Source organism: Rosa rugosa, chromosome 5 (genome assembly GCF_958449725.1).
Source record: "Rosa rugosa chromosome 5, drRosRugo1.1, whole genome shotgun sequence".
Classification (NCBI taxonomy): domain Eukaryota; kingdom Viridiplantae; phylum Streptophyta; class Magnoliopsida; order Rosales; family Rosaceae; genus Rosa; species Rosa rugosa.
Window position 1 is genome coordinate 24770363 of NC_084824.1, and position 27083 is coordinate 24797445.

At 37.3% G+C, this 27083-nt stretch overlaps 3 protein-coding genes, 2 long non-coding RNA genes and 1 pseudogene across 5 annotated transcripts; 3 read left to right on the forward strand and 3 right to left on the reverse strand.

Moving 5' to 3' along the window:
- Positions 1–540: 540 nt before the first annotated feature.
- LOC133712038 (uncharacterized) lies at positions 541–5105 on the forward strand. Its single transcript, XM_062138116.1, has 9 exons — positions 541–1043; positions 1793–1942; positions 2117–2266; positions 2362–2502; positions 2577–2672; positions 3067–3183; positions 3390–3695; positions 3796–4169; positions 4287–5105. Exons 1-9 carry the CDS (start codon positions 542–544, stop codon positions 4896–4898), a joined length of 2448 nt encoding a protein of 815 aa, XP_061994100.1. The 5' UTR covers position 541; the 3' UTR covers positions 4899–5105.
- Positions 5106–8565: 3460 nt separating this feature from the next.
- On the forward strand, positions 8566–12639 carry LOC133712156 (pentatricopeptide repeat-containing protein At5g16640, mitochondrial-like). The gene is made up of 2 exons (XM_062138240.1): positions 8566–10770; positions 11889–12639. Exon 1 carries the CDS (start codon positions 8843–8845, stop codon positions 10745–10747), a length of 1905 nt encoding a protein of 634 aa, XP_061994224.1. The 5' UTR covers positions 8566–8842; the 3' UTR covers positions 10748–10770; positions 11889–12639.
- Positions 12640–14083: 1444 nt separating this feature from the next.
- LOC133708353 (uncharacterized) lies at positions 14084–14794 on the reverse strand. The gene is made up of 4 exons (XR_009845767.1): positions 14689–14794; positions 14552–14593; positions 14412–14468; positions 14084–14326 (listed from the first exon to the last, which is right to left on the reverse strand). It is a non-coding gene; the product is annotated as an uncharacterized LOC133708353 (long non-coding RNA).
- Positions 14795–14934: 140 nt separating this feature from the next.
- LOC133707838 (uncharacterized) lies at positions 14935–16778 on the reverse strand. The gene is made up of 5 exons (XR_009845323.1): positions 16712–16778; positions 16545–16612; positions 16323–16398; positions 15285–15464; positions 14935–15176 (listed from the first exon to the last, which is right to left on the reverse strand). It is a non-coding gene; the product is annotated as an uncharacterized LOC133707838 (long non-coding RNA).
- A 50-nt stretch (positions 16779–16828) lies between these two features.
- LOC133711415 (uncharacterized) lies at positions 16829–18524 on the reverse strand. The gene is made up of 4 exons (XM_062137546.1): positions 18108–18524; positions 17845–18028; positions 17082–17727; positions 16829–16838 (listed from the first exon to the last, which is right to left on the reverse strand). The coding sequence occupies exons 1-4, from the start codon at positions 18522–18524 to the stop codon at positions 16829–16831; spliced, it is 1257 nt and encodes a 418-aa protein (XP_061993530.1).
- Positions 18525–20747: 2223 nt separating this feature from the next.
- LOC133709450 (pentatricopeptide repeat-containing protein At1g63080, mitochondrial-like) lies at positions 20748–26394 on the forward strand (annotated as a pseudogene).
- Positions 26395–27083: the final 689 nt, after the last annotated feature.

The window sequence follows — 27083 nt, forward strand, 5'->3', positions numbered from 1 at the left end:
GTAGTCTTTAATCTCTATAACAGCTAGGTTAGAGATTCAGATTCATCTTCCTCACTACATAACATATATAATAGCTCACTCTAGGCATGTCCTAAAGGGTGACAAGAATTTTGAAAAGAAAAAGGAGTGTTAACAAAGAGTGTGTTCGAGTAAAGTACGAGGACTTGAAAGTAACCAAAAGATAACTTGAGGAGGAAGAAATTAGTTTAAGTTGATTAACAAGGATAGAGCTGGAGCAGTATACTCCACTTTACCTGTATATCCTTGAGCTTCACGTGTTCCATTCTTTCTCCACGAGTTTTTTCCTGCACAAAAGAAAAGTGGTGCCAAATAAGAATCAAGCAGATCTAGATTTTGTTATTTAATATTCTTTTCTCTAACAGTGAAGGCATTGCAAATATTTGATTAATAGTGAAACACTGTGCAATAACACTAGAAAAATGGTTGGCATACTTGCTCAACACTCCATTCAGATTCACCTTCCTCACTACATAACATATATAATTGCTCACTCAGTTCACTAGATTAGAGAGCAGCTACTATGGCTTCAGATGAGGAAATAGATAGCTTGTTCGAATACGCAATGAAAGGACAATGGGAAAAGGTCATGGAGGCCTACCAAAAAAGTATTACTGCTCAAGAAGCCAAGATAACCAGATCCAAGGAGACTGCTCTGCACATTGCTATAGCAGATGGCCGAACCGAAATCGCACTAGACTTGGTGAACATTATTCTCAGTAACGGAGATGACAATGCAACAACCGCAGTACTCAGCATAGCAAATGATAGAGGCAACACGCCTCTACATCTAGCTGCTTGGCTCGGGAATGTACAAGTGTGCCACAGCATTGCAGCCAAGGCAGGGAGCCTGGTCTCTGTTCGAAATGGGGAGGGTGAGACACCTCTCTTCTTGGCAGCTCTTAACGGTAACACAAAGGCTTTTCTTTGCCTTAATTTCCATTGCCGAGAAAAACCCCATTCCTCGATCAGAGACAACAATGGTGATACCATTCTTCATGCTGCAATCTCCGGTGAATACTTCAGTAAGTGCAACTCCTTCATCTGTTTCTGTTTCCTGCTTTGGTTATTTGGTCTCAGAAAATAGGTGGAACCGAAACCTGCACCCGAAATGGGTTCTCGGTTCGGTTCGGGTTAAATGCTTTGAACCCGAATGGGTTCTCCATTCACATTGGTCATTTGGTCTCAATTTTTTGAGAACAACTGTATTCAACTTCGATCTCCACAAATCGGAGAAGGCCTGGGATGGGTGAGAAGTCCGGTTGGGTCAGAAATAGGTGGAACCGAAACAAAACCCGAACCGGTCTTCGGTTCGGTTCGGGTTTCACGTCGTGAAAAATGTGAAACCGATGTAAGCAGAACCGAAATGAGTCGGGTCGGTTTTTTCGGGCTTTTGATTTTCACCTCTTAATCTTTGATCCAAAGCTCAATATCCTAACTACTCAGTTCTGAAATCACTGTCTCATTCCCATGAATGAATTCCCATCTCGTTTATGTTACTGCAGATTAACAACAAACGAAATTAAACATACTTGAATTTTCATCAGAACCGAGAAATATAGAAACCGACCCGAAACCGAACCGCCATTTGAGAACAAAACCCGAAACTGAATTCAATCGGTCCTGTTCGGTTTGTGTTCTGTTCTGACGGAGGGTTTTTTTTTTTTTTTTTTTGGTGTGTCATTGAAACAAAATGAAACCACAAGATAAAAGTGGTTCAATGTTGAAACTAGAGGGAGCAGGGCTGATTAATTGTTTGATTTGGTTTTGATAGGTTTGGCATTTCAGATAATTCGGTTGTACCCAGAACTTGTGAACTCTATCAATCAAAATGGTTCGTCTCCGCTGCATATTCTAGCTAGTAAGCCCAATGCATTCAAAAGCAGCTGTCGACTTGGACTCTGTGATCTTCTTATATACAAATGTAAGAAGTCTCTATCTACTCTCATCAATTTTATACTCACCTGGATTATGGATATGCATATGCATGTGTTGTTAGAATAATCTTAAATTCCTATTCTGGTTAGGAATAGTATTTCATGTTCTTCAAGTTGTTCGTGCTTTGTTTTTGAAAAGGATTTTACATTTTAACGGTCAGGTTTGATGGTTGAAGAACTCGAAGTGGAAGAATATAACCATGAAGCGTGTCATTCTAAGGCAGGAGACGGAGACAGTTCTTCATACCCAGAAAACTACGAAACATGCATGAACTTCTTCCAAGTTCTCAGAAGTTTGTTTCAAGTGTTAAGTGGGTTAATGTTAAAAATTTCAAATTTTTATTTATAGTTCAGTTTTCACCAACAATATGTGCCCATCAAATTTAATTTAGTTTCTCCACTCTAGGTAAAAAGAGGGGAGATAGCAACTGTATGCAAGTGTGGCACGAATACTGGCATAAGACGCACAGCTCCCTCTTTCAAGCTAATGGAGGAAATGGAAAGGGTACTAATGGTCCTGCTGATGACGAAGAGAATCCGCAAAAAGGTATAACCTCTTCTGGAAACCTTTCGATGTTGATGTGAAGTTATATAGTCATATGATTAGCCTAATTATCGCAGAGGCTACTCCAGGAGCATCAACTTCTGCAGTGAGGTCACAACCAAGAGATGCTACAAAAGAAATATCAAATGCAAAGAGTTCAAGATCAACCAATGGTAATTTCCTTACTGAGAAATTGTCTATTGTAAATTACAGTTTGAAATTTACGACTGATGGAACTGTCACTCGTTGAGAAGAATCATTCCCACATGTCTTACAGAAAGAAAGTATATAAGACAATGGTGAGATAATCTTTGGATTTATATCATTTGGTAAAAAACTGGAACTTCAATAATTTCTTCCGCAGTAATCTTTTGGAGGTATTAAATATGCATGTTTTAAGAACTCAATACCAGTTATTTATTATTATGTTCTAGAAATATGAAGTTATGAACACAGGGGGACATCTACTATTCAACTTTTTTTAGTTATATCTGTTTATGAGTGTTAGCATCTTAACTATGCTGAGATATCATGACTTTTAGCGTCCGTTTTTCTTTTTCTTATCAGAGGCAAACCATCCAGAGGGAAAGGGGAGAGAAAATCACCTGTTTCCTCCCAATTATGTCTCATTTGTTCTGTTCTTCAAGTTTATGATGAAGGCCTTGCTAATCATTCTGGGAATTGGTCAGTATCAAACTTAATTATGTATTGAATCCAATCGCACACTGTTAAATTATGTTCCATTCCCCAATCAACGTACATCCTAGTTAGATGTGGAAACTTCTTTACAATCATCACTTTCCCATCCAAGCATCATTTTCTAACCAAAAGAAAATCAATGTAACATTGTCTCAGTATCCCTAACTGTGTGTTTAATTAATGTCATTTAGGAATTTGGGGGATAAGAAAAATCCAAGAAAAGAAAGAGAGACATATATGGGCAAATCAGGTCATGAATGAATTGGTTGACCGTACTTCTTTATACAAATATCGAAATACTGGGAAAAATCCCCAAGAAACTCAACCCAGCAAAGATAAAGAAGAATGTGAAGTGCCTGATCCTACAATGCTACAGCAAGCTTCACCCTTATCATCTGATCATGCGGCACTTAACAGTAGAGATACAAGTATTGAGACGACTATCTTGTCCTCAAACCAGAACAATTATACGATAGGGAGTGATCAGAATGAACAAGGTGAGTTGACTTCTTCGCCCCTTTCTTGTTGACGCTGCATTCTTCATTGACATCACAAGACTTAGAGATTTCCACACTCATCATGCTACTAATTGCACAGAGAGAAAGAACAATAATGCCTTGGGAGGTAAGAAGAATGGAGTTCTTGTAGCAGGGAAAAATCAGTCACCTGTTTTAATTGCAGCAAAGATGGGAGTAACTGAAATGGTGGAGAAAATCCTAGACAAATTTCCAGTGGCCATCCAGGATGTTGACTCTGATAACAAGAATGTTATACTCTTAGCAGTTGAGAACAGGCAACCCCATGTTTACAATCTTCTTCAGAAGAGAAAGATACTAAAAGAAAGCCTGTTGCGTCAGTTGGACAACGAAGGTAACAGTGCATTACATCTTGCTGCTACATGTGGACGGTACCGACCTTGGCTTATTCCAGGCGCGGCATTGCAAATGCAATGGGAAATCAAGTGGTATAAGGTATGTCATATTGTTGATTTAATGGTGTAATCAGCTAATTGTAACATAATCTGTTAATATGTTTTAAAAACTTGGAACATAAAAATCTTCTACTAGTAACTTTGATGTGTTCCTCAGTTTGTCAAAAACTCCATGCCGCATCGTTACTTTGTTCGCTACAACAAAAGAGGCCAGACACCAAAGGAGATATTCATAGATACACACAAACATCTTATAAAAGAAGGAAGCAAATGGCTAACCAAAACCTCGGAATCATGCTCTGTGGTTGCTGCCCTCATTGCAACGGTTGCATTTGCTACTTCAGCAACTGTACCAGGAGGACTAAATCAGCATACAGGCGAGCCAATTCTCAAAGACAAGACAGCATTCAGTGCCTTCACCATTTCATCACTAGTTGCTCTCTGCTTCTCAATAACTTCCCTGGTCTTCTTTCTTTCAATCCTCACTTCTCGATACGAAGAAAGTGATTTTTCCATGGACTTGCCCCGAAAACTCTTAATGGGTTTGACATCACTGTTTGCATCCATAGCTTCCATGTTAGTCTCGTTCTGCACAGGGCATATCTTTCTCCTAAATCATCAACTGAGATATGTGGCATATCCATTGTATGCAGCAACTTGCTTGCCAGTTACGTTTTTCGCTCTTGCACAGCTGCCACTCTACTTTGATCTCATGAGGGCCATCATCAAAAAGGTACCTCAACGGAGCTACGAGGTCTATCCACACTAGGTATTCATGAATTATGGTAACAAGAACTACAAGGTTTAATGGATTATGCAATTGAAATGATGAGTGAATGCAAAATGTTTGCCAAACAGTTTATGAAATTTTAGTCAGTTTATTGATACATCAGTAGCTTTGTAGGGCGTAGGCTTTCACTAGTTTATGTATGCTACAGAGTTATTGATTTGAATGTCATTGGTGTTCAGCCTATTCTGCCAAGGGATCCCTGCCAAGACAATTAAGGCATATATCTCTATTTTTTTGTTTTTGTTTTTTTTTTGAAGAGTATTACCTGAACCATGGATAGCATCTATCTTACTTCATGTGACAGCAGTGTAGCTACACTAAGAGATGACAGCAACCTCTTAGGCCTCTTCCTAGTTTGGCCCTGTCACATACCGTGATGAAAACGTACCACCAAAACCCGACCCTTAAGGGAGCAAGCCCCATATCCGACAACCATGCAAACATCCCCGGAGCCAATGGCCTGAATCGAAGATATGCTTCAAATTTAGAGCCTGGTTCGGACCTTAAATAGGGGTGGGCAAAAAAGACCAGAAACCCAAAATTTGGCCTGAACCGTTCGGTTTGGTTTGATTTGGTGCAGATTTTCATTAAAACTTTGCCATTTTAGTCTGGTCCGGTTTAAATCGGATTTTTTCCAGTTCGGTCTCAATCCTCTTTTTTTTTTTTGGGTTATTTTTTTTTTTTTTTTTGAAAGATGAGAAATTTTATTAATTCATACGAATAACATCGTACACTAGGGCATCCAGGATGAAATCCGGAGCATGTGTGAACCAATCCTGATGAAGGTTCGAATCAAAACTAATGCTAGCAAGTCTATGAGCTACACGATTTCCATCTCTTCTAACATGGTGCAAAGAAATAGTAGGACATTGAACTAGAAGCCCCTTGATATCAGCAACTAGAGGACTCAAAGGAGATAGGTCACCAACTGAGGAGGAAATCGCATGGACCGCAAGCAAACAATCACTTTCCAGTTCAGCTTGTAAGTAAGCATGCTGCTGCATGAATCGAAGACCTTGTTGTATAGCTAGTAATTCAACATGTAGGGGAGAACTGACAAAGTCCTGTCTATAACAAAAGGCTGCAACAAAGGTGCCCATAGAATTACGTAAGACCCCCCAACTCCTCCATGCTGAACATTAGATAAAAATGAGCCATCCACATTCATTTTCAGTAACTCACCACGAGGGGGAATCCATTTCTTAGTCACTGCATGTTTTGGACTACTAGAATGGTCTCTAGATTGCGTAGCCCTTAGGTATTCCTCATACCAAGCCATGGCAGAAGCAATTAGCATGGAGTTGTATTTCTCCTTATCATTCCACAGTTTGTCATTACGGTTCTTCCAAATGCTCCAGAGAATAATCAACAGTTTATCAAATACATGAGAAGGAAGAGATAGTACCCGTTCCAGCAGCCATTCTTTCAAATTAAAGGCCGGAGTGACATAGATTGGAATTGAGAAAGGAGGTGACTGTAGGATAGATTTGGCAATAGCACAGTCACATAAAACATGACCAATAGACTCATAAGGAGCTGAACAAAGAACACAATGCAGATCACCAGTGTAACCTTTAGTACTTAAAGCTGCTCGAGTTGGAAGTATGTTGTGGCAAGCCCTCCAACCAAAGATAGCTACTTTACTGGGCACTTTAGCATTCCAAAGAGCCTTCCATAGCGGCGCATAGGGATCTCCAGAAGAGGTAGAAGCAGAATAGGTCCCCATAGACAACTCCCGAGCCACTCTGTAAGCTGACTTAACTGAAAAGAAACCTTTTGGTTCTAATTTCCATGCAAAATGATCAGTGTTAAAGCGTCTGCTTAGAGGAAGACACATAACTTTAGCAGCTACATCTGTAGGGAAACATAGATGAACAGCAGCCACATTCCAAGAGCATGAATTCTGATCGATCAAATCAGCAACTAACTCAAAGATAGTATCCTCAGGTTTATTCAATAAATGGGGAGGAGTATTTGGAATCCAATTATCCTCCCAAATACTAACCTTGGTGCTAGTTCCAATTTTCCAATACAAACCAGCTTGTAAAACTGAACGAGCTTCCAAAATACTTCTCCAAGAAAATGAGGGTCTGTCACCCATATCAGCAGTGAGAAAGGTACCATGGGGGTAGTAAACAGCTTTGAGGACTTGAGCAACTAATGAGTCTGGGTTGGATATCAACCTCCAACCCTGCTTGGCTAGCATGGAAAGATTATGGGCATGTAAATGCTTAAAGCTCATACCTCCCTCTTCTTTAGGTAGACACATTCTCTCCCAAGACCGCCAATGGATTTTTTTCTTCTGATCAGTACTCCCCCAGGAGAAATCAGCGCACAATTGTTGTAAATCATCACATAAGGATTTCGGCAACATATAGCAACTCATAGCATAGGTTGGAATTGTCTGAGCAACAGCTTTGATCAAAACTTCTTTTTTTTTTTTTGGGTTATTATCACAAATAGTACATGAACTATACCTCAATCTTATCGATGATACCTGAACTTCAATTTTGATCACAACCAGTACCCGAACTTTTCGATTTCATTTTAAATGGTACCTAGAGCCACCTCCGGTCACTATTCCGACTAAAAACGGCATGGGAGGCAATCATAGTGATGATTTTTGATGATTTCAAGGGTTGCAATCATATATAGTGATGATTTTTTGGTAATAGACTTGCCTTGAACTTGTTTCTTTTTTTATTTATTTTTAGATTTGGCTTTTTTGGCCGGAATAGTTACCGAAGGTGGCCTTAGGTTTTAAAATGAAATCGAAAAGTTCGGGTACTGGTTGTGATCAAAATTGAAATTCAGGTACCATCGATAAAATAGAAGATAAGTTTAGGTACCATTTGTGATAATAACCTTTTTTTTTTTTGTTATATAACCCGAAAAGACCGATGTCCAATTGTTATTAACTTTTTTTCTTTAGGTGGATTTTAATTATTGGGCATTGACAAGTTTACAAAGTTATTGTAGATTTGCCCACATCTAATTTCATACTCCATCTCTATTATCTTCCCTAGGGCTGGCAAATCAAAGACAAAATGGTCAATTCACCAATAAAAGAAAAACAAAAGAAATTTAACAAAAAAAAAATAATCAAAAATCAAAAACAAAATATGTGCAGTAATTTTCTCCACATTATGTGGAATAACTTCCCACGTAATTATATGGGTGTGTTTGGAGTCTAGTATATGTTAGTAAATGCAGAAAATCTCATATACCAGAATCATTTCATTCATTTCCATTCCCATTCTAGATAAGTAAACGTGTCATTAGTGTAATTGCTGAATTATTAACGTGATCAGGGAGAATGGTCTGTTGGCATAGGAAAAGAGGGTGTAAAATAAAATAAAATTCAGGTGTTAAAATAAAAGCAATGGAACCGCCACTTCTCCGATGGTCATTAGGGCAACTCCAACCCTAGTGATGGAGCACACAGTGAAAAGAAAAGGAAATTGAAATGCAGAAGAAAATTGACTAGAACATCTCTCATTCATATCATGCCAGAAATGGCTGAGATAACAAAATATATAGCTAGGTGGCTGCACCAGCAACAATCCAAACATAACAGCTGTCCAGCATAAGTCTAGGACCACAACTGAAGCTACAAAATGAAAATGGGCTTGCAGTAATTTGCAGTAATAAGGTAAGTTATTGTTGAGGACACCCTCAACACCTAGTGTCAAAAAGTCATTTCGGCTTTTCCAGTTCAAATGCAGCATCTCCAATCCACTAGAAACTGTAGTCAAATTAACCCCTGAGGCATTTGCTTTGTTAAAATGGCTAAGCTTTGTAGAATGGCTTTAGCTTTTGACTGAAGGTTGGAGATTTCTTAGTCGAACGCTGCATATGAATTGCTTTCCAGAGAGTGAGGGTGATCTCTGCCACTTTAGCTGAGAGCTTGAGAGAGTCCCACGATGCCTTTGAAGGCGAGGATGTTCTCTACAATTGTCTCTGTAAGAGCCCCAGCGCTTCTCTACAAATGTAAGCCTCCTTTCCATTCTCTTTTTGGGTCTGTCAGAACCCAGTATCGCTCTTCTTTTGCTGTCTATCATTCTCACATTGACGCCACTAATTTTGAGGAATTGGTAGACATTCGTTATAAATCTGGTTGTCTTAGGTTAGATGAAGCATTGGGTTACTTCAATTCCATGATTCAAATGAAACCCATCCCCTCCATCAGGGCTTTTAATGGTTTGTTTGGGGCACTCTCCAAGATGAAGCATTACTCCACTGTTGTTTCTATGTGTAAGCAGCTGATGAGTACTGCTCACTTCCAACCTGATGTTTGTACAATAAGTATTATCATTAATTGCTTGTGTCGTCTGAATCGGGTGGACTTGGGTTTCTCTGCTTTAGGAATTGCTCTTAAACATGGTTTTCAACTTGGTGCTTATTCTCTAAATCCTTTGCTTCATGGGCTTTGCAAGAATAGCTGTCTTGCCGAAGCAGTGGAGCTGGTCCAGAAAATGGAAGATAAGGGATACACATGTGATGTGGTCACTTATGGTATCGTAATTAATGGGTTATGCAAAGCTGGGAAGACTACTAATGCAATCAAGATACTTGAGCAGATGTATGGTAATGGTAGGTTTAAGCCGAATTCGGATTGCTACAATCCAATCATTGACAGCCTTTGTAAAGAAAGAAATATCAAGCAGGCCTTGACCCTATTTGAAGATATGATCAGCAGAAGTGTAGTACCAGATGCCTACACTTATAATTCATTAATTCGTGGATTATGCAATATGGGTGATTGGGATAAAGTTCTCGCTCTGTTTGAAACAATGAAGGATCAAGGAATTGCCCCCGATGTTGTCACCTTCACCACCCTAATATACGGACTTTGCCAATCAGGGAAGTGGGAAAAGGCCCAAAGATTCCTGTCTTGCATGGTTGAGAGTGGAATTTCACCAGATGTGTATACCTACAATGCCCTAATCAGCAGTCATTGCAAGTCTGGTCAATGGGAAAAGGCTGTACAGTTATTTAAAAGTATGATTGAATGTGGAATCTTGCCCAATATTGTTACATTCAATGCTGTGTTGGATGCTTTATGCAAGGGAGGAAAAACAACAGAGGCACTTAATCTTGTGGAACAAATGATCCATAGAGGTGTAAAACCTAATCTTGTCACCTACAATTCATTACTTCATGGATTGTGCCTTTCTGGCCAATGGAGAGGGGCAACAAGCTTGCTTAATAGAATGAAGGATGAAGAAGTCCCACCAGATGTTGTAACCTTTAACTCTGTAATAGATGCTCTTTGCAAGAAGAGAAGGACCAAGGACGCCCTCACTGTTTTACAGGAAATGACTCAAAGAGATCTAAATCCTGACCGTATCACTTACAGCTGTCTAATTTATGGCATGTGCAATACATCACAATGGGGTGAAGCGACAAGGTTGTTTGATGAAATGGTAGGTCTGGGCATCTTGCCCAATATAGTAACTTTGACAGAACTGTTTGATGCTCTCTCCAAAGAAGGGATGACAGAAGAGGCTCGCAAAGCATTTAAAGAAAGATTTCAATATGGTATGGAGGTTAGCAAGATCTCATTCAACATGCTACTTCATGATTATTGTTTGCGTGGAAAAATTGACAAGGCAGAGAAGGTCTTTAGTTTTATGGTGTTGAAGGGTCATATTCCTGATATGGCTTCCTATACAACCTTGGTCAATAGCTATATAAAAGCTAACAGAATATATGAAGCTTTGAGGCTTGTTAAGGAAATGATCCAAAAGGGATTGATGCCTGATCTGCAAACGCTGAAAACTTTGAGAAGTTCCAGTCCTAAAAGACATGCTGCATATGCAGAGTGAATCTCAATGAGATAATTAAAAAGGTCAGGAAATAAGTTTATTGTTCATTGTATTAGTCGAGAGTTGCTAAAGTTTTTCCTTCTGTATTTGTAAGGAATGATTTTGTAATGATCACGCAAATAAAAGAATTGACTAGAAGTTTTTGCTCATTTTGCTAAACACAAGATTTAGGTTATGGCTTGGAATTTGATCTCACAGTAATGTAATTGTCCAGCCATGGATAGTCACCTTCCCTTTTGAGATGGTAATTAAAACTCTGCGTATTTGTTGTTCTCAGCGTTTATATGTTAATTTGTTATGTATATGGAAAGCAACTACACTTGCCTTTTACGTTCGTTCTCAAAGTTTTTTTTGTGTGGAGATGTTGGGACCTGTACATGTGTTGATGTGGAAGGATTTTTTATTTTGTTTTAGAAGTATAGCGCATCAGATAGTGATATTATCTTTAATTCACCGAGTGTAATGTACCTCCTGTGTTTTTCTTTAGCTAGGCACTCAAATCAAGTACATGCTCGAGCATCATAGACTAACTTCTTATCAAATTTGAGGAGAGAATCAATAGATTCCTTTAAGGAGCGATTCATCCTTTTTGCATCGGTTGTGTGTTTGTGTTTCTTTGTTAATTTGTTAATTTGGTGGGCAACTCTAACAGAAGAGCACATCTATGGATCTACCCCACAAATAAGTTGAAATTTTGGATTGGATTTGTGATATGTATTTGCCAGGTTAGTGAACTGGGTTCCCTATATAGGATTTGTGGACCGCGTCTTTGTATTTGTATGATTGGTGTATTTGTATTTGTATTTCCAGAAGAGGTTAATTGGTGTACTTAAAATAGAAACACAAAAACCCAAAATTACTTCAATATAGTAATGACTTCTTTTCTTTGGTTTTTTGAAGAACATAATGCTTTCTTTGCTTGATATTGGTTAGTTCTTTCTTGGTATTGATTTTGTATTATTTGTTCGGACTGTATTGGTTTCATGGTTTTTGCTGTTCATTGGTTTTGAAAAGGCTTTTTCTCATAATTCTTTGTCGTCTTAAGATTTCAGGCTTTTGGTTTTTCGACATTTAGAATGTATAATGGTTAACGATCGATTCATTTAAAGATGTGTGGGTTCTGATATGTATTTCGTTGCAGAAATAGTGGAACAAAGGGGAAGGGTCATTATGCTACAGATCTCTTGGTTCCATCTTAATGCATGTCAATTGAAATTTAATGCAATAAGAGCTTTCAAAGCTTAAAATGTATGGAATTGTCACCTATCAATTGCCATCCATTGTCATATCTCACCTCCATTGCTTCTACACATTGGACGACTCCTACGCCGGTCTCAATCAAGATTAATACTACGCAGCATGCATGGGATTCTACTTCTTTGTGATGTGGTATTGCCGTCCTTGCTTGGCACTCGACTGGTAGCCGCTGTGCTAGTGCATCTTTTGAGTCTCCACGACTCTGTTATGGTGGCAACTTCTCTCTCTCTCTCTTCTTTTGTGCTGGAATCTGATTGTCTTGCCCTTGTTTCAGCTTTTCTAAAACCCTTTACATACGGTTGACTGGAAGACAACTTCCTTGGTTTCTAGATTTCGTGTATCTGCTCGCAATTTAAATCGTGTTAGCTGGCAGTGGACTAGCAGAAAAGTAAATGCAGCGGCTGATTTTGTAGCTGCTTTGGCTTCCCGTAGGGTGTGTCCTGGGGATTGGTATACCAATCCTTCCCCTTCCCACATGTGAATTTTAATATCTGATGTTGCTGCTCCCACTCTCTGATGTGGCTATGTTGTGAAGTTGGGGTAGTGCTAGTTTGTTGCTTACTTTTGTTTTTTTTTTCGATGGTTTATTGTTTTTTTTTATTTTTTTATTTGCCTGCTTTAGCTTTTTTCCTGTTTCTGCTTCATGTTTCGTGTACAGAAATACTTTTGCTAAAGGAGGAAAAAAAAGAAGATCAATTATAAGAATGGGACTAAGGATTATATCTGCAGAATCTTTGATATATCTCCTCAGGTATATCCTTTTTTAGAGAGACCAATATATAATAGTGAAAAAAATATCTTATTCTTCTCTGTTTCTGCGAAATATCTCTGATATTGTTAAATATTTCCGAAATATTAGATATTTACGATATATCTCGATAAAAATGAATAAAAAATAAAATTTAAGAAGAGAGAAAAAAAGTTACTCGAGCATTCATAGAGAAACATACATTATGGAATATGGAGCTTATGTAGAGCGTAAAATTTAAGAACGATTTTTTAGTCAGGAAATTGCTTAATAGAGAGGCAACACAACCTATTTAGGAAAAATGCCTCGAGGTGAAATCTCTCAAGGCGGATTTGAGTGAGGCAAACTTTCCTCAAAGTGAATCTGGATGAGGTGAAAAGCCTCTTAAGGCGGATTTGGGGTGAGGCGAAATTCTCTCAAAGTGAATCTGGATGAGGTGAAACATCTCAAGTCGAATTTGGGTGAGCCGAAATCCTCTCAAGGGGAATCTATGTGAGGAGAAATCCCCTCAAGGCAAGATATTTTTTTAAGGCGAATCACTGTGAGGAGAAATTCCCTCAAGACGAATATGGGTGAGGAGTAATTCCCTCAAGGGGAATCTGGATAAGAGAAATCTGGGTAAAGACTAAAGAGAAATCTCCTCAAGGCGAATCTGAGTGAGAATTAATTCCTTTAAGAGAAATCCGGGTAAGAAGAAATCCCCTCAATTACATGAGGTTTCAGACAATCAAAGTACTCCATCTAATGTTGCTTCAGTCGCCTTAAGTTTTGATTCTATCAGTTTAGCTGCAGAGTGAATTGTGACCTTAAATGAATCTCATGAAGGCAAAAATCAATTTGGCTATAACGCTTATAGATATAATGAATGTGGAGAAATACATGACCAGTTATCTAGTAAAATTTATCCTTGCTATTCTTTTATAAAAGAAACAGTCGGCAACTCTAAAGAGATCTATGACAATTATGTTCATCGATCACTACAATTTGTCTTGGTCCGATTATTGTACTTTGGTAAACCAACGAGCGTATTTTCAACCACCTAAAGTCTCTTTTTAGATGTAGATGAAGTTGACATTTATTATATACTAGCCTTCCTGCACGCGCCATGCGCGTGCGGAAGGGCCGCGCTCGCGCGTGCGAATTTTGTTTTTAAAAAATACATTTAACATAAGCACACTGTCGCTCTCTTACTATGCGTGTGCCAAATTTAGCTCAAGAGTGCAATTTAATTTCCGTGTTGCACATTAATTACCTAACTCTTTCTTATGCAAATATTATACTATAGTGTATATGCATTTAGCAATTCATTAGTAAAAAACATAAAACCGTATACAAAAATATGCATTGATATATACAAATATGTATAATTTTAATAGCCAAAACGTAATGGGAGGCCAGGGCGTCGCACATTTAAGTGTACTTATTATTGGAATTGGTTAACTACCACAAAATAAAAACATACTTATTTAAAAAGAAACTTCTATACATGGCTATATACATATTTGTTCAATAAAGTCCACATGCTCCAATCAACTCCATCTCAGCCATCCATTTGTCAACCGTCGTTGCTCAAACTACAAATTTAGAGTAGGAAAAATAACAAAACATAAGATAGTGTCTATGATTCAATTGAAGGTATCTATTAAGTTAAGTACGTACCATGAAATTAGATAATTTCCTTATTGCAACACCCATGCTCCAATTATTGGAAGAGTTCTGTAGTGAAAAAAAAAAAATTAAGTTCTTAATTCTATGATTTGTCCAAGTATAGCATATGAATCAACTTATTGTATAATCACCTTTATATTATGCTTGAACTCCTCAAAACGCTTGATGTAGAACTGTTAGAATGAACACATAATTATTGTGAGGAGGCCTCATAATGGTCCAATATCATGCAACTTGCTCTTAAGCATCAGAATTGAAATTTAAATACCTTAGCTAAAAAGTTGTTCTGTTCACGATGTTTTCGCCTCCTGCTCATCCATATTCAATTTTTTTTTTTTTTGAAAAAAACACAAATAATTTGTTAGGACTATTGAATGCAATAAAATGATCAAACTATAGATCATAATGAATACCTAATGCGCAAAACTTTTCTCCAAGTTCGTTTAATTTGATAAATATCTTGTGTCATCAAATCTCTACGTGCGTTTTTGTATCGCCAACGGTAAGAATTTCAAATGGTGACAATTAAGTAAATTATTATACCTAAAAGGAAAAAAAATACAACTTTTAAGATTACATACTGTGCATGCTTCTTTTTCTTCCACTCTTTCAAAATTAGCTCACTAAGATAAGCGGTGTTCATTTTTACTGATTGTCCCATCCGCCAACCAGATGAAAACACAGAAACACGTCTCCTAAAGCCCTCGTCTCTTTGGAATTTTTTCTTTTGTTGAGGGCACCTATTTCGTACCTTTCCTACAAATAAAAAGAATTACACAAAATCAAAGATTGTAATAAACTTAAAAAAAAATGCAATCAAAATATATGTAAGTTTTTCTTCTTATTTATGCGATGATAAAGTACCTGCAGCTTGTTTTGTTATGTTGCTTGAGCTAGTTTCCACCATTGGACGCTTTCCTTGAGCTATTGCACGTCGTCGTGCCAAATATGTTTGTCGTTGTGAAGAACTCATTGGTTGTCGCTGTTGTCGATCTCGGGCACGTGGCTGCTCCATTTTGTCCATTAGTCGTTGGGGGTGTATTTCTATAAAAAATAAAAAATAAAAAAAAACATCTTGTGAGCGTTTTTCTTCAATGAGGTCCATATAAGTTCAACCAAACCAAAACAAACTTGAATCCAGAGATACATGATTACAACATGTATATAGAATTTTAACAGAGCGGAGCAGTATCAACACCAACCCATTTATTTACTGTATGCTATGTAAGAATTTTAACAAAGGTTTTCTTTTACCTGACAACGCGAAGAGCTTTAGTTTCATCAAATATCAATCATCATAATCATCATGATTACTATAGAAGCAATGCAAAGTGTAATGGTATGTGTCTGTAAATATATTTATAAAACAACAAAAGGAAAGAAAGAAAGAAAGAAAGAAAGCAAGGAAATCCCACACGTTGCAGTACCCAATGAAAAAATATCAAACAAATATAAAACAAAATAAAATGCAACACAAAAGTGAGAGTCTGAAATGCACAAATTTCATTGAGGCCATAATGATATTCGAAAACAGTAAGCAGCCTGGAACAAAAGAAATTAAAAAGAAGCAGCATACTACAATAACATTTCATAATGAAAGAGACCAACCCCTTCTAAGCATCAAATTATGCAATGATGGTGGTACATCATACACATGAAATGAACAATCACTAAGAGGTAACCAAATATAAAAAACATGCATGCATAGATATTGGGATTAGAAAATGCAACTGTTAAACACTATATCCCAATCTCTTCTTGGTCAGATTGAAATAACAAATATGACCCCTGTGTTCTTAAGCAAGGCACTAAAAGTGAGAATACGTACATCACACTGGCACGTAAGAAAGAGTAAATTAGCAAAGAGAATTGAGGCACACTGATTGACAGATTGAAGAGTACCCCTAATCGCAAGGTCGTTCTTGAGCTCCACGGTCACTTCTCGGCCCACTATCCCTTTTAAGTAGAAGAAGAACAACTGCACACACCCAAACAAAGCCAATTGAGATGAAGTACGGAGTACTGAGGAAAAATTAAAGAAATTAAAAAAATAAAATGCGATGACAATGGATAATCATGTAATATGCAAAAACCATCGAAAGAAAGGAGGAGAGCCAAACATACCTGAGCAAACCGAAAGAAAAAGTGATCTGGAACCAATGATCAGGAATATGCAACACAAAAGGGAGAGTCTGAAATGCACAAATTTCATTGAGGGTTCATAATGATATCCGAAAACAGTAAGATCGAACAGATTGTATATATTAACAGAAGTGAAACAGAGATATTACCAATGGCTGATTACTCCTCAAATCAAATTTTCATTCAAACTGAACATGATTCCACTCACTCTTGGCTGTTTGAAACAAAAGAAGGAAACATTAAAAAAATAATAATAATAAAGAGCATCAAATACGTCTGAATAAAAACAAATGAACAGAATATTTAAGAAAAGAATATTTGAAACCTAGAAATGACAATGGGTACAAATATGGAAAACTAAATATGTAAGCAAGGTTGCTAGCTAGGTGCAGTGCTATACATGCTATTTGAATCACAATCTTATAAAATACATGAACCGCCTAATAGATGGAGAATAAAAAAAAAAATAGCAAAAAATAAGAATAAGAATAAGAAAACCAGAAGTTGTATTGCCAGTACAATATGATCATTGCTGAACTGTTATCTACTTGTCTGTTTTCATTGAAATCAGATTCCGCATTTGGATGAACATTAAGAGTCATTCCCTTAAAATATGTTGGCTGAAAATGGCTTGGATAACCTTGTTTACAACTACCACGCTTCATACGTGGGACATTTCGCTTATGTACTCCACATGGACCATGTATCATGTGCCTCAATACTGCATTGTACAACTCCGGCTCTTTATCTTGACTTGGTATTTCAGCTCGAACAATTTTGTCATAATCATCCGGGTTATTCAACTTATCATCGTCATTTAACATGAGAAGCATATGAACATGTGGGAAACCACGTTTTTGAAATTCGATGACATAAACATGTGCAACAACAGTACCCAAAACCCCTTTTTTGATAACATCTTCCTTCAGCTCTTCTAATTTGGCGCGAAAAATCCGAGTACATAAATCTGGGCGATCTTGTGCCACTTGACCCGGTAATAACTCTGCCTTTATTTCTTCCCAATTCGGGTTGCATGTCATTGTGAGAAAAATATCTGGCTTCCCGTATTTTTGAACCAAAGCCATTGCATCTTGGTATCTTTGGTGCATATCACGTGGACTACCAATAAATGAGGAGGGCAAAATAGTTCTGCGACCAATATTACCTGTTTTGGTATTGTAAAGTGGGGTTAAATACTTGTTTTTTAAGTATAATAAAATTAACATTTATGTTTACAGTTATATAATAATAATAATAATAATAATAATAATAAAGTTCATACCCGCATTGTTTTCACCGACATTAAGTGAGTCTTGGAGTCCATTATAAAGTTCACGTCGCAGGGTATCTTGATTACCACAAATCCATCGTAGCTTTTGTGTTTCAATTTTCACATAATTATCGACGACATATTGTTGTAACAGGCGGCCTCCTCGGAGTAAAATTGATTCCTCATGTGGACGAATCTGAAATGATAAATTTACCAATTAGCACGATGTTAAAAAATAATGTATTATATATATTTATTCACAATAGTTTATTAACCTGCAAAATATACGCGTAATAGTCACGACACGTCAATTTTTTACCATTATTATTCCGACTATTCACATCCCATCCATATGTGCCATAAGGTAAAAGCAATGGATACTGTAAAGGATCATAGTAGCCCGCACAATCTTGGACATTTAAAAGTTGACCCTGCCTTGTCTGTACCACAATATCACGACCTCTAAGATTTTCTACATCATCTGCACCCACTATTACTGCAGCAACTTGAGACTCTGAAGGCAAACTATACTGACGTTGGTTTGCAGGTTGCTCTCTAATGATGAGTCTGCAAGTTTCCAAATCTTGGCATTGTGCTAGGTGATGAAGTGTCCGCACAAATGGATTGTGTCGATTCAAGATTTCTTGTATAGTTTCAACCACATCTCTATGCAATGTTTCATTCTCTAACATACGATTTTGTACTTCATGGTCTGTGTCATATATATACAATTGTAGAAATCTTGGTCTATTATCCCCATTTGGTAAAAGAGTTCCTATCTTATGATATATGGATCATTGAGCACGAAAAGTGAATGTGCCACCACCGGTCGCTAGATTTTGATCGACATGAACACCCATTAACGTGAATGAAAATACATGGTTATAGGCACGGATATTCTGCCTAAAATGGGCTCCTTGTGGAGTTTCAGCAGAAAATAACTCTGCCATTTCTGGAGGAGATTGAACTGGAGGAATTACAGTTTTCCCATTCAGACAACACATATCTTTGCTCTCGTGATAGAACAGGCGCGCATGACAATGTGGACATATTGTTGGTGCCGGTAAATGATATTTTGTGACTCCAATATTCTCATGAAAATTCCGAGCAGAATTATGAGGTCTGCGACCTCTAGTTCTGAGACGTACTGGCACAACACCGCTGTTATAGGGCATGTTATTTTGAGGAATGACATATTCTGAGATTTCTGTTAAAAATAATAAAAAATCAATGTTAGTAATTGTGCTAGTTACTAAAACAATATATATACGAACATATTGATGTTCTGAATTTGTTACCTTCACTAAGTACAACATGATCCTCATTGTTCGTAGCATTTTGGTTAACTCCATTAACAGGCACCTGCGACCTATTTGACCATGCTAGTTGCCTTATATGGCTCAAGAGCATTCTGCGATTTTCAGAGGTTCCTGTTATGAAAAAAAAAAAAAAAAATCAGGTACTGTGCTTATTATTGAAACAATAGTGAAGAATACATTGATGTTTGCCATTTGTACCTTCATTGACTGCTATATGATCACCATTGTTCATATCGTCTTGATTCGCTCCATTATCAGGCACTTGTGACCTATTCGACCGTGCTATTTGTCTTATATGGCTTAAGCGGATTCTAGTTGGAACTTGGATATTATGCTCATGATTTGATGTTAGCCCGCGATGATAATGATAATTAGCTCGTCGTCGTGCTAAATACTCATCACGTTGTTCTGAACTCATTGAAGCCCGCCAAGTGCTTTGATTTGTTCGCCATCGTGCTCTTTGACTCTCTCTTTCAGAATGTGTTGTACTTTGGTGATAAGCCCAATCTTGTTGTTCAACACCTATGATTTTCATGTATTAAATTATTTAAACATTGAAGAAACAGGCTCCATAAAAATTCTATGAGAAATATTTAGTACTTAAAGTAATGGATGCGGAATTCTCAAATTTCCCTTCCGTTTCAATATGGCATTGATGCAGCCCCCTTTAACTCAATTGGAGTCCATTTTTTGCTCATCTAATTTTCTTTTAAGTCGTTACGGAAGAATTCTTTGGGGAAGTTTGGTGACAAATTCTCAATGTTCTGAAATTCTTCCTTAAAAAATAAAACTATATTACTATCAAAACTCTTAATTCTACATATGCAAAAGAATATTTTTGTTGATCAAATTAGAAAGAAAAATTGCTGAACTGTTATCTACTTGTCATATCATAATTGCTACGAACCATACAAGACAGATTGTTCACTCATAATTGCTGAACTGTTATCTACTTGTCAGGTAAACTAGCGAGTGTGGTAATCAAGATGATAATATTGTTCACGCACATCGTCGCAATGATCATATTACCTGCGAGCGATCCGTTTTTTCTTTTTTCTTTTTATTTTCTCTGCGGCACAATTCTGTAGTTCCGTATTTATATCTTCTTTCATCTTTCTGGTCTTTTACAGTAATAACCCTCTTCATATCTTTTATTTTTCTGAACTTTATATCTGTAGTGGGCAATTTAGGAATTTTAAAAAATTGGTGAAGCCTTTGACACCAAAAAAACGCCTCCAATTATAGTAGTAGAGATAACTAATAAATTGAAATTTTTTTTTTTTAAAAAAAAAAGATTTTTCCAAAATATCTTCAATATATCCTCAATATTTTTGATATCTTCCTTTTTTTAAAGTTTGAATTCTGATAAATTTGTATAAATTGATATTTTAATCCTTACCGGATAATGTCAACATTAATTCAAGTAACATTGTTACAACTTGAAACCATATTATTTTAGTCTCAGGTTCAAATTGACAGAAAGCTTGCTTGAGTGATTAAAACTCATATGGAGACATTCTCTATACCAGAGACATCTCGCATGCAAGGGGCATGTGCATCAATTCAAGTACCGTAGACGAAGCTAGACTACACAGCCTTTTTTTTTTTTATCAAAATATTACACAGCTTTTGTTAACTTTTTAAAACAGATTTATATATTTTTTTTATGACAACAGATTTATATTTTTGATTTAAAGATTTTCAAAAAAAATTAAAAGAAACTTCATTCTTTGAATTAAAAAATAATAAATAAATAAAAGTAACTTCACTCGAATAACCACCAGTAATTCCAATCCCATCCCAATTTCTCAGTCGTGAATTGCTTGCTGCCTTTGAAGGCGAGGCTGTTCTCTACAACTCTCGCTGAAAGAGCCCAAGCACTTGTCTGAAAATGTAAGCTTTCCTCTCCATTCTCTTTTTGGGTCTGTCAGAACCCACTTTTGCTCTTCTTTTGCCACTGATTTCGAGGATTTGGTAGAAATTCCTTGTAAATCTGTTTGTCTTAGGTTAGATGAAGGCACTGGGTTACTTCAGTTCCATGGTTCAAATGAAACCCATTTGCGCCTTCAATTGTTTGTTTGGGGCACCATCCAAGATGAAGCAATATTCCACTGTTTTTTCCATGTGCAAGCAGATGATGAGTAATGCTTTGGAAGACACGGTAGAAAAACGTTGTGAATCTGGTGGTGTTGGATTAGATGAAGCCGTAGATTACTTCAATTCCATGGTTAAAATGAAACCCATTCCCTCCGCTAAGGCTTTTAATGGTTTGTTAGGGGGCAGTGTACAAGTTGAAGCAGTATTCCACTGTGGTTTCTATGTATAAACAGTTGATGGGTATTGCTCACTTCCAACCTGATGATAGTACGATGAATGTTGTCATTAATTGCTTGTGTCGTCTGAATCGAGCGGATTTGGCTCTCTCTGCTTTAGTAATTGCTCTTAAACATGGTTTTCAGCCTGAGGCTTATTCTCTAAATCTTTTGGTTCGTGGGCTTTGCAAGAACAGCTCTCTGGCTGCAGCAGTGGACCTGTTCTGGAAAATGGAACACCACGAATGGGATAAATTCACTTATGGTATTATAATTAATGAGTTATGCAAAGCTGGGAAGGGTACTGATGGGATGGAGATACTTGAGCACATGTATGGAAATGGAAGGTTTAAGCCCGGCCTAGATTGTTACAATCCAATCATTGACAGCCTTTGTAAAGAAAGACGGCTAGATGAGGCTTTGACCCTGTTACATGATATGATCAACAGAAGTGTTGTACCAAATGCCATCACTTACAAATCATTGTTTCATGGGTTATGCAATGTGGGTTATTGGGATAAAGTACTCGCTCTGTTCGAAACAATGAAGGATCAAGGAACCGCCCCTAATGTTGCCACCTTCAACACCCTAATACATGCACTTTGCCAGTCAGGTAAGAGGGAAAAGGCCCAAAGATTCTTGTCTTTCATGGCTGAGAGTGGAATTCCACCAAATGTATATACATATAATATCCTAATCAACAGTCACTGCAGGGAAAAAAGAATACAAGAAGCAGTTTCTGTGTTAGAAAAGATGACTAGCAAAGGCATAAAGCCTACTGTTGTCACTTTTACCTCCTTAATTTCTGCTTCATGCAAGTCTGGTCAATGGGAAAAAGCTGTACAGTTATTTAAAAGTATGATTGAATTTGGAACCTTGCCTGATGTTTTTACATTCAATGCTGTGTTGGATGCTTTATGCAAGAGAGGGAAGACATCAGAGGCACTTAATCTTTTCGAAGAAATGATCCGTAGAGGTGTAAAGCCTAATCTTTTCACCTACAACTCCTTAATTCATGGATTATGCCTTTCTAGCAAGTGGAGAGAGGCAACAAGCTTGCTTGATAGAATGATGGATGAAGGAGTCTCACCAGATGTTGTAACCTTAACCTCTGTAATAGATGCTCTTTGCAAGGAGAGAAGGACCAAGGACGCCCTCACTGTTTTACAGCTAATGACTCAAAGAGGTCTAAGTCCTAACGTTATCACTTACAGCTGTCTAATTTATGGATTGTGCCTTACTTGCCAATGGAGAGAGGCAACACGCTTGCTTAATAGAATGATGGATGAAGGAATCCCGCCGGATGTTGTAACCTTCAACTCTTTAATAGATGCTCTTTGCAAGGATAGACGGACCAAGGATGCACTCACTGTTTTACAGCTAATGACTCAAAGAGGTCCAAGTCCTGACGTGATCACTTACAACTGTCTAGTTCGTGGATTGTGCCGTTCTGGCCAATGGAGAGAAGCAACAGGCTTGCTTAATAGAATGATGGATGAAGGAGTCCCACCAAATGTTGTAACCTTCAACTCTTTAATAGATGCTCTTTGCAAGGAGAGAAGGACCAAGGACGCCCTCACTGTTTTACAGCTAATGGCTGAAAGAGGTCTAAGTCCTGACGTTATCACTTACAACTGTCTTATTTATGGCATGTGCAAGACATCACAATGGGGTGAAGCCACAAGGTTGTATGATGAAATGGTTGGTCTGGGCATCTTACCTAATATGATAACTTTGACAGCACTTTTCGATACTCTCTGCAAAGAAGGGATGACAGAAGACGCTCGCAAAGCAGTTGAGGCAACATTTCAATATGGTATGGAGGTTAGCAAGATCACATTCAACATGCTGCTTCATGATTATTGTTTGCGTGGAAAAAGTGACAAGGCAAAGAAGGTCATTAGTTTTATGGTGTTGAAGGGTCATGTTCCTGATATTGCTTCCTGTACAACCTTGGACAATAACTTTGTAAAAGTTAACAGTATAGATGAAGCTTTGAGGGTTGTTAAGGAAATGATCCAAAAGGGTTGATGCATGATCAGCAAACGCTGAAAACTTTGAGACATTTCAGTCCTAAAAGACATGCTGCAAATGCAGAATGGTTCCTGATGTGACAACTAGACAAGATGGAGTATCTGACTTTTTACTGTAGTAATCTACTGTTGTAACGACTGAAGAAAGGTTGAGAGTGCAAATAAATAAAACTTGAGTTCGTAGTTCTGGTGAGCTCTGGGATTGAGTTTGTTTCTGGTCTGCTCTCAGGGAGTTGGTCACTTTATAATCTAGAAATTACTCCCTTTCTAGTTTGGAAAGCTGCAGTTATATGATTAGTGTAGTTATTATAGTTCTGAGTTTCTGGTGTTTCTACTTGTTTTGAAATTTTAGGCTCTGAGGACTTCTTGTTCGCTATTACTCTGATCTGTTTTTCATTGAAATTCCTGTTTCTTCTGAAAAAATTAGTTGTTGGTCAATGTTCTGGATTTAAGAGAACAATGATCAACCAATTATTAATTTTAAGTACAGCAGCTGTTACTGATGCATTGCTCCATATATGCGTTACTATGTTTTCAGTGATATACATTATGATATGCTTGATACTGAAGAGATGAGCGCATATACCTCGATTGATGAGCCAAATTTTTCCATAGGGCACCACAGGAGCATCAACTTCTGAATGAGGTCACGATCAATAGATGCTATATAAGGAATATAGGGAGATTTGCTAGCTCTGAAGTTCTTAAATTAGTTATATTGAATTATGAATAAGGGCTATTTGCTGTATAACTTTCTTTTGTTATGAATGTTAACATCCTTTTTTTATGTCTCTTTGCAGGTGCAAACCAACCCGAGGGAAAGGGAGATGTAAAATTATTCGTTCCCCTCCTCTATTTCTCATTCGTTATAACTTTCAAGCTTATGATGAAGGCTTGTTAAACAGTCTGCAATGTGGTCAGTGTCAAACTTTGTATTGTACCCATTTTCAGTTTGTTCAATTATGTTTCATTCCCAACTAAAAATGATCCATCTTGCCTCATCTAGTTAGATGTGGAAACTTTTATCAAGCTACATCACTTTTCAAACCCACGCTGCCTTTTCTAACATAAAGAAATTTAATAGAAAGTTAGAAACTCATGGCCGCAGTGAGTCTCCCTAACCATGTGTTCAATACTTCAATTGAATTGCATCTAGGAATTTGGAGGATTAAGAAAATCTAAGAAAAGAAAGAGACGTATATGGGCAAATCAGGTCATGAATGTATTGGTTCACCATACTCCAAACAAATGTCAATACCAGGCAAAATCCCAAAGAAACTCAACCAAGCAAAGATAAAAGAAGAATGGTTCCAGAAGCTCTTGTTGGGTTTAACATGTACACATCTATAGCTTCGATGTTAGTCTCGTTCTGCACAGGGCATGACTTTGGCCAATTTTCCTAGATTGTTGCTTTTGTTATACTTTAGTATGTACGTCATTATACAATATCCCACTTTCAGTTTTGGTAATTCAAATAAATTCTTTAGTGTATTCAGATTTTCCTTCATATTATGCAGTATTTAATAGCTGTGATGTTCTTAAACCTTATGTTGCCCATATAGACGACATATTTAAGAACTTCACTTCTTACAAAGGTTAACGTTCCTGTAGCTGGAGCGATCATTTTGGATGAAACCTATGAAAGGGTGAGGTTTTTTTGTCAGTGATTCTTGACCTCCAATTTTTTGCAAGAACTTTTTTCTCAAAACTATATTTCAATTGTTGCAAATCATTTGATAATACTAAATTTGATGAGTAGTTGATAATTTGATATGCTAAGATCTTGTTATGTGTTGTGGTGAACAGTGAGCGATATGAGTTTACATGGAAAGTATGATTTTCATTTCATCCTGTGCTTATATGTTCATTTTGTTTGTCCAATTGAAAGTGCATGCTTGTGATGGTATGGAAAGGATCAAGCTGGAGTTTTCTCGTGGCAAAATGAACAAAGATGAAGAAGACCATGCATGTGCCATCAGAGAAGTAAGATTGTTTCCTATGCAGTTCTCTTTCCTTATCTGTTTTTTTTTTTTTTTCTTCTTGAGATTTTAAGTGAGATTTCACAGCCAGGGACTAATGAAATTGAATACATCGTAAATGATATTTTTAGCACTTTAAATCTGCATAATGTGCACAAATTTATGTGAGATGATAGGTAATTTGTCTCTATGTTTCTGTATAGGGCATAGGGTAAGTATTTGGTTCTTAAGGGGGTTGGATAGTGTTACAACTTACTGTTTTCCTTGTTGTGTAGTGTGCTACTATGAGGTGGTTTACCTGATTCATGAGAAGCATGCGAAACAGGTGGGGTGTGTAAAGGAGAAAATTGAAGGTTAGGCTTGCTCTTCTACTCTGTTAGTATTGTTTACATCATTATTGTGTAGTATGAAATTATTGTTAGTATTGTTTACATCGTTAGTGCTCTGTTAGGAGAAAATGATACCGGTAGGACTGTATAGTTTGCTCTTCTACTTTGGTTTGTTCTTGCTTGTGTTGTGTTTTGTTTTGACTGGTTTATTTACACAACAGAGGTTCATGATAGTGGATTCTCAACCATTGTTTTGTTTTTGATTTTGTTGAGAGAACTTTGGTTCAGCTAATTAATTGATAGTCTTTGTTTGTGATGCTTAGGAGTGTAGGAATGAAAGGAGCAATCTAAATTAGCATGCGAAGGAGCAATCTAAAAGCTGCAGTGAAGGAGAAATGTAGGACAAACCGGATATGAAGTATTGGCAAAGGCTCACCTTCTTTATGTTTCTAGTGAATTAGTTCTAGATATTTATGAACTGTTATAGATTTAGAACTTTTGTCTCATTTCGACATTTTATGAATAGAAATACTTGGGATGTTGTTATGCACTTTAAGCATCAATATTAATGAAAATTGTTTTGCTTACAATATGTTTTTTTTTTTTTTTGGGTCTGGATTGCTTACAATATGTATGCTCATTTTGATGTTTTTCATGAAGAACTAATGTATGAAAAGGAAAGCAAATCATTTTTGACTTTGAAATTAAAGAAAAAGAAACAAAAACAAAGCAATGCAGTCGCGGCAAGACTGGTCGTGTTCAGCTCGGTGGTGTCGGAGGGGTTGTGGTCGGCGGGGTTGCGGTCATGTTAGTGGATTCGAGCTGAGAGGCTTCTATCGGATTGCTCTGATCTGGGCTTCTGGGTCGTAGTCCGGAGTGTAGCGGCTTGAATTCCGGCCGGCGTAGAGTCGATCCGTTGTAGGTTGTTGGTCGATCAATTCTGGTTTCTGGATTGTGCTTGGCGTGTAGACCCCGTGAAATTCCGAACATCACTTTTTGACGGAATAATTTTTCGTGACCTTTGTTTGACCAAAGAATTTTGGAAATAGTTTGGGCTTGGGCCTTGGGCCCAAGAATAGTGTAAGGTTAGAGTCCAAAATTTACTTTGGACACCCAACATACGGGTATGCTAGTGAACCTAGCCCAATAAGTTAGTTAACCTTTGACCCGAACATCTCCCTTGATCCAATATGGTCCTTGTAGCTCATAATGACATCTTTGCATAATTTTGAAATATACTTGTGCGTGCGTTTACGATTTTCTTATTTTACCTTTCTTA

What these genes read in the sequence shown, in the direction of transcription:
- LOC133711415 (XM_062137546.1), bottom strand. Translation starts at nt 18,524, where the DNA reads ATGTTAGAGAATGAAACATTGCATAGAGATGTGGTTGAAACTATACAA. An exon ending in ATTACGCGTATATTTTGCAG is followed by an intron (nt 18,029 to 18,107) that starts GTTAATAAACTA and finishes TTATCATTTCAG; the next exon opens with ATTCGTCCACATGAGGAATC. An exon ending in TGTCGGTGAAAACAATGCGG is followed by an intron (nt 17,728 to 17,844) that starts GTATGAACTTTA and finishes ATACCAAAACAG; the next exon opens with GTAATATTGGTCGCAGAACT.
- LOC133712156 (XM_062138240.1), top strand. Translation starts at nt 8,843, where the DNA reads ATGCCTTTGAAGGCGAGGATGTTCTCTACAATTGTCTCTGTAAGAGCC.
- LOC133712038 (XM_062138116.1), top strand. Translation starts at nt 542, where the DNA reads ATGGCTTCAGATGAGGAAATAGATAGCTTGTTCGAATACGCAATGAAA. An exon ending in CGAAGAGAATCCGCAAAAAG is followed by an intron (nt 2,503 to 2,576) that starts GTATAACCTCTT and finishes TAATTATCGCAG; the next exon opens with AGGCTACTCCAGGAGCATCA. An exon ending in GCTAATCATTCTGGGAATTG is followed by an intron (nt 3,184 to 3,389) that starts GTCAGTATCAAA and finishes AATGTCATTTAG; the next exon opens with GAATTTGGGGGATAAGAAAA.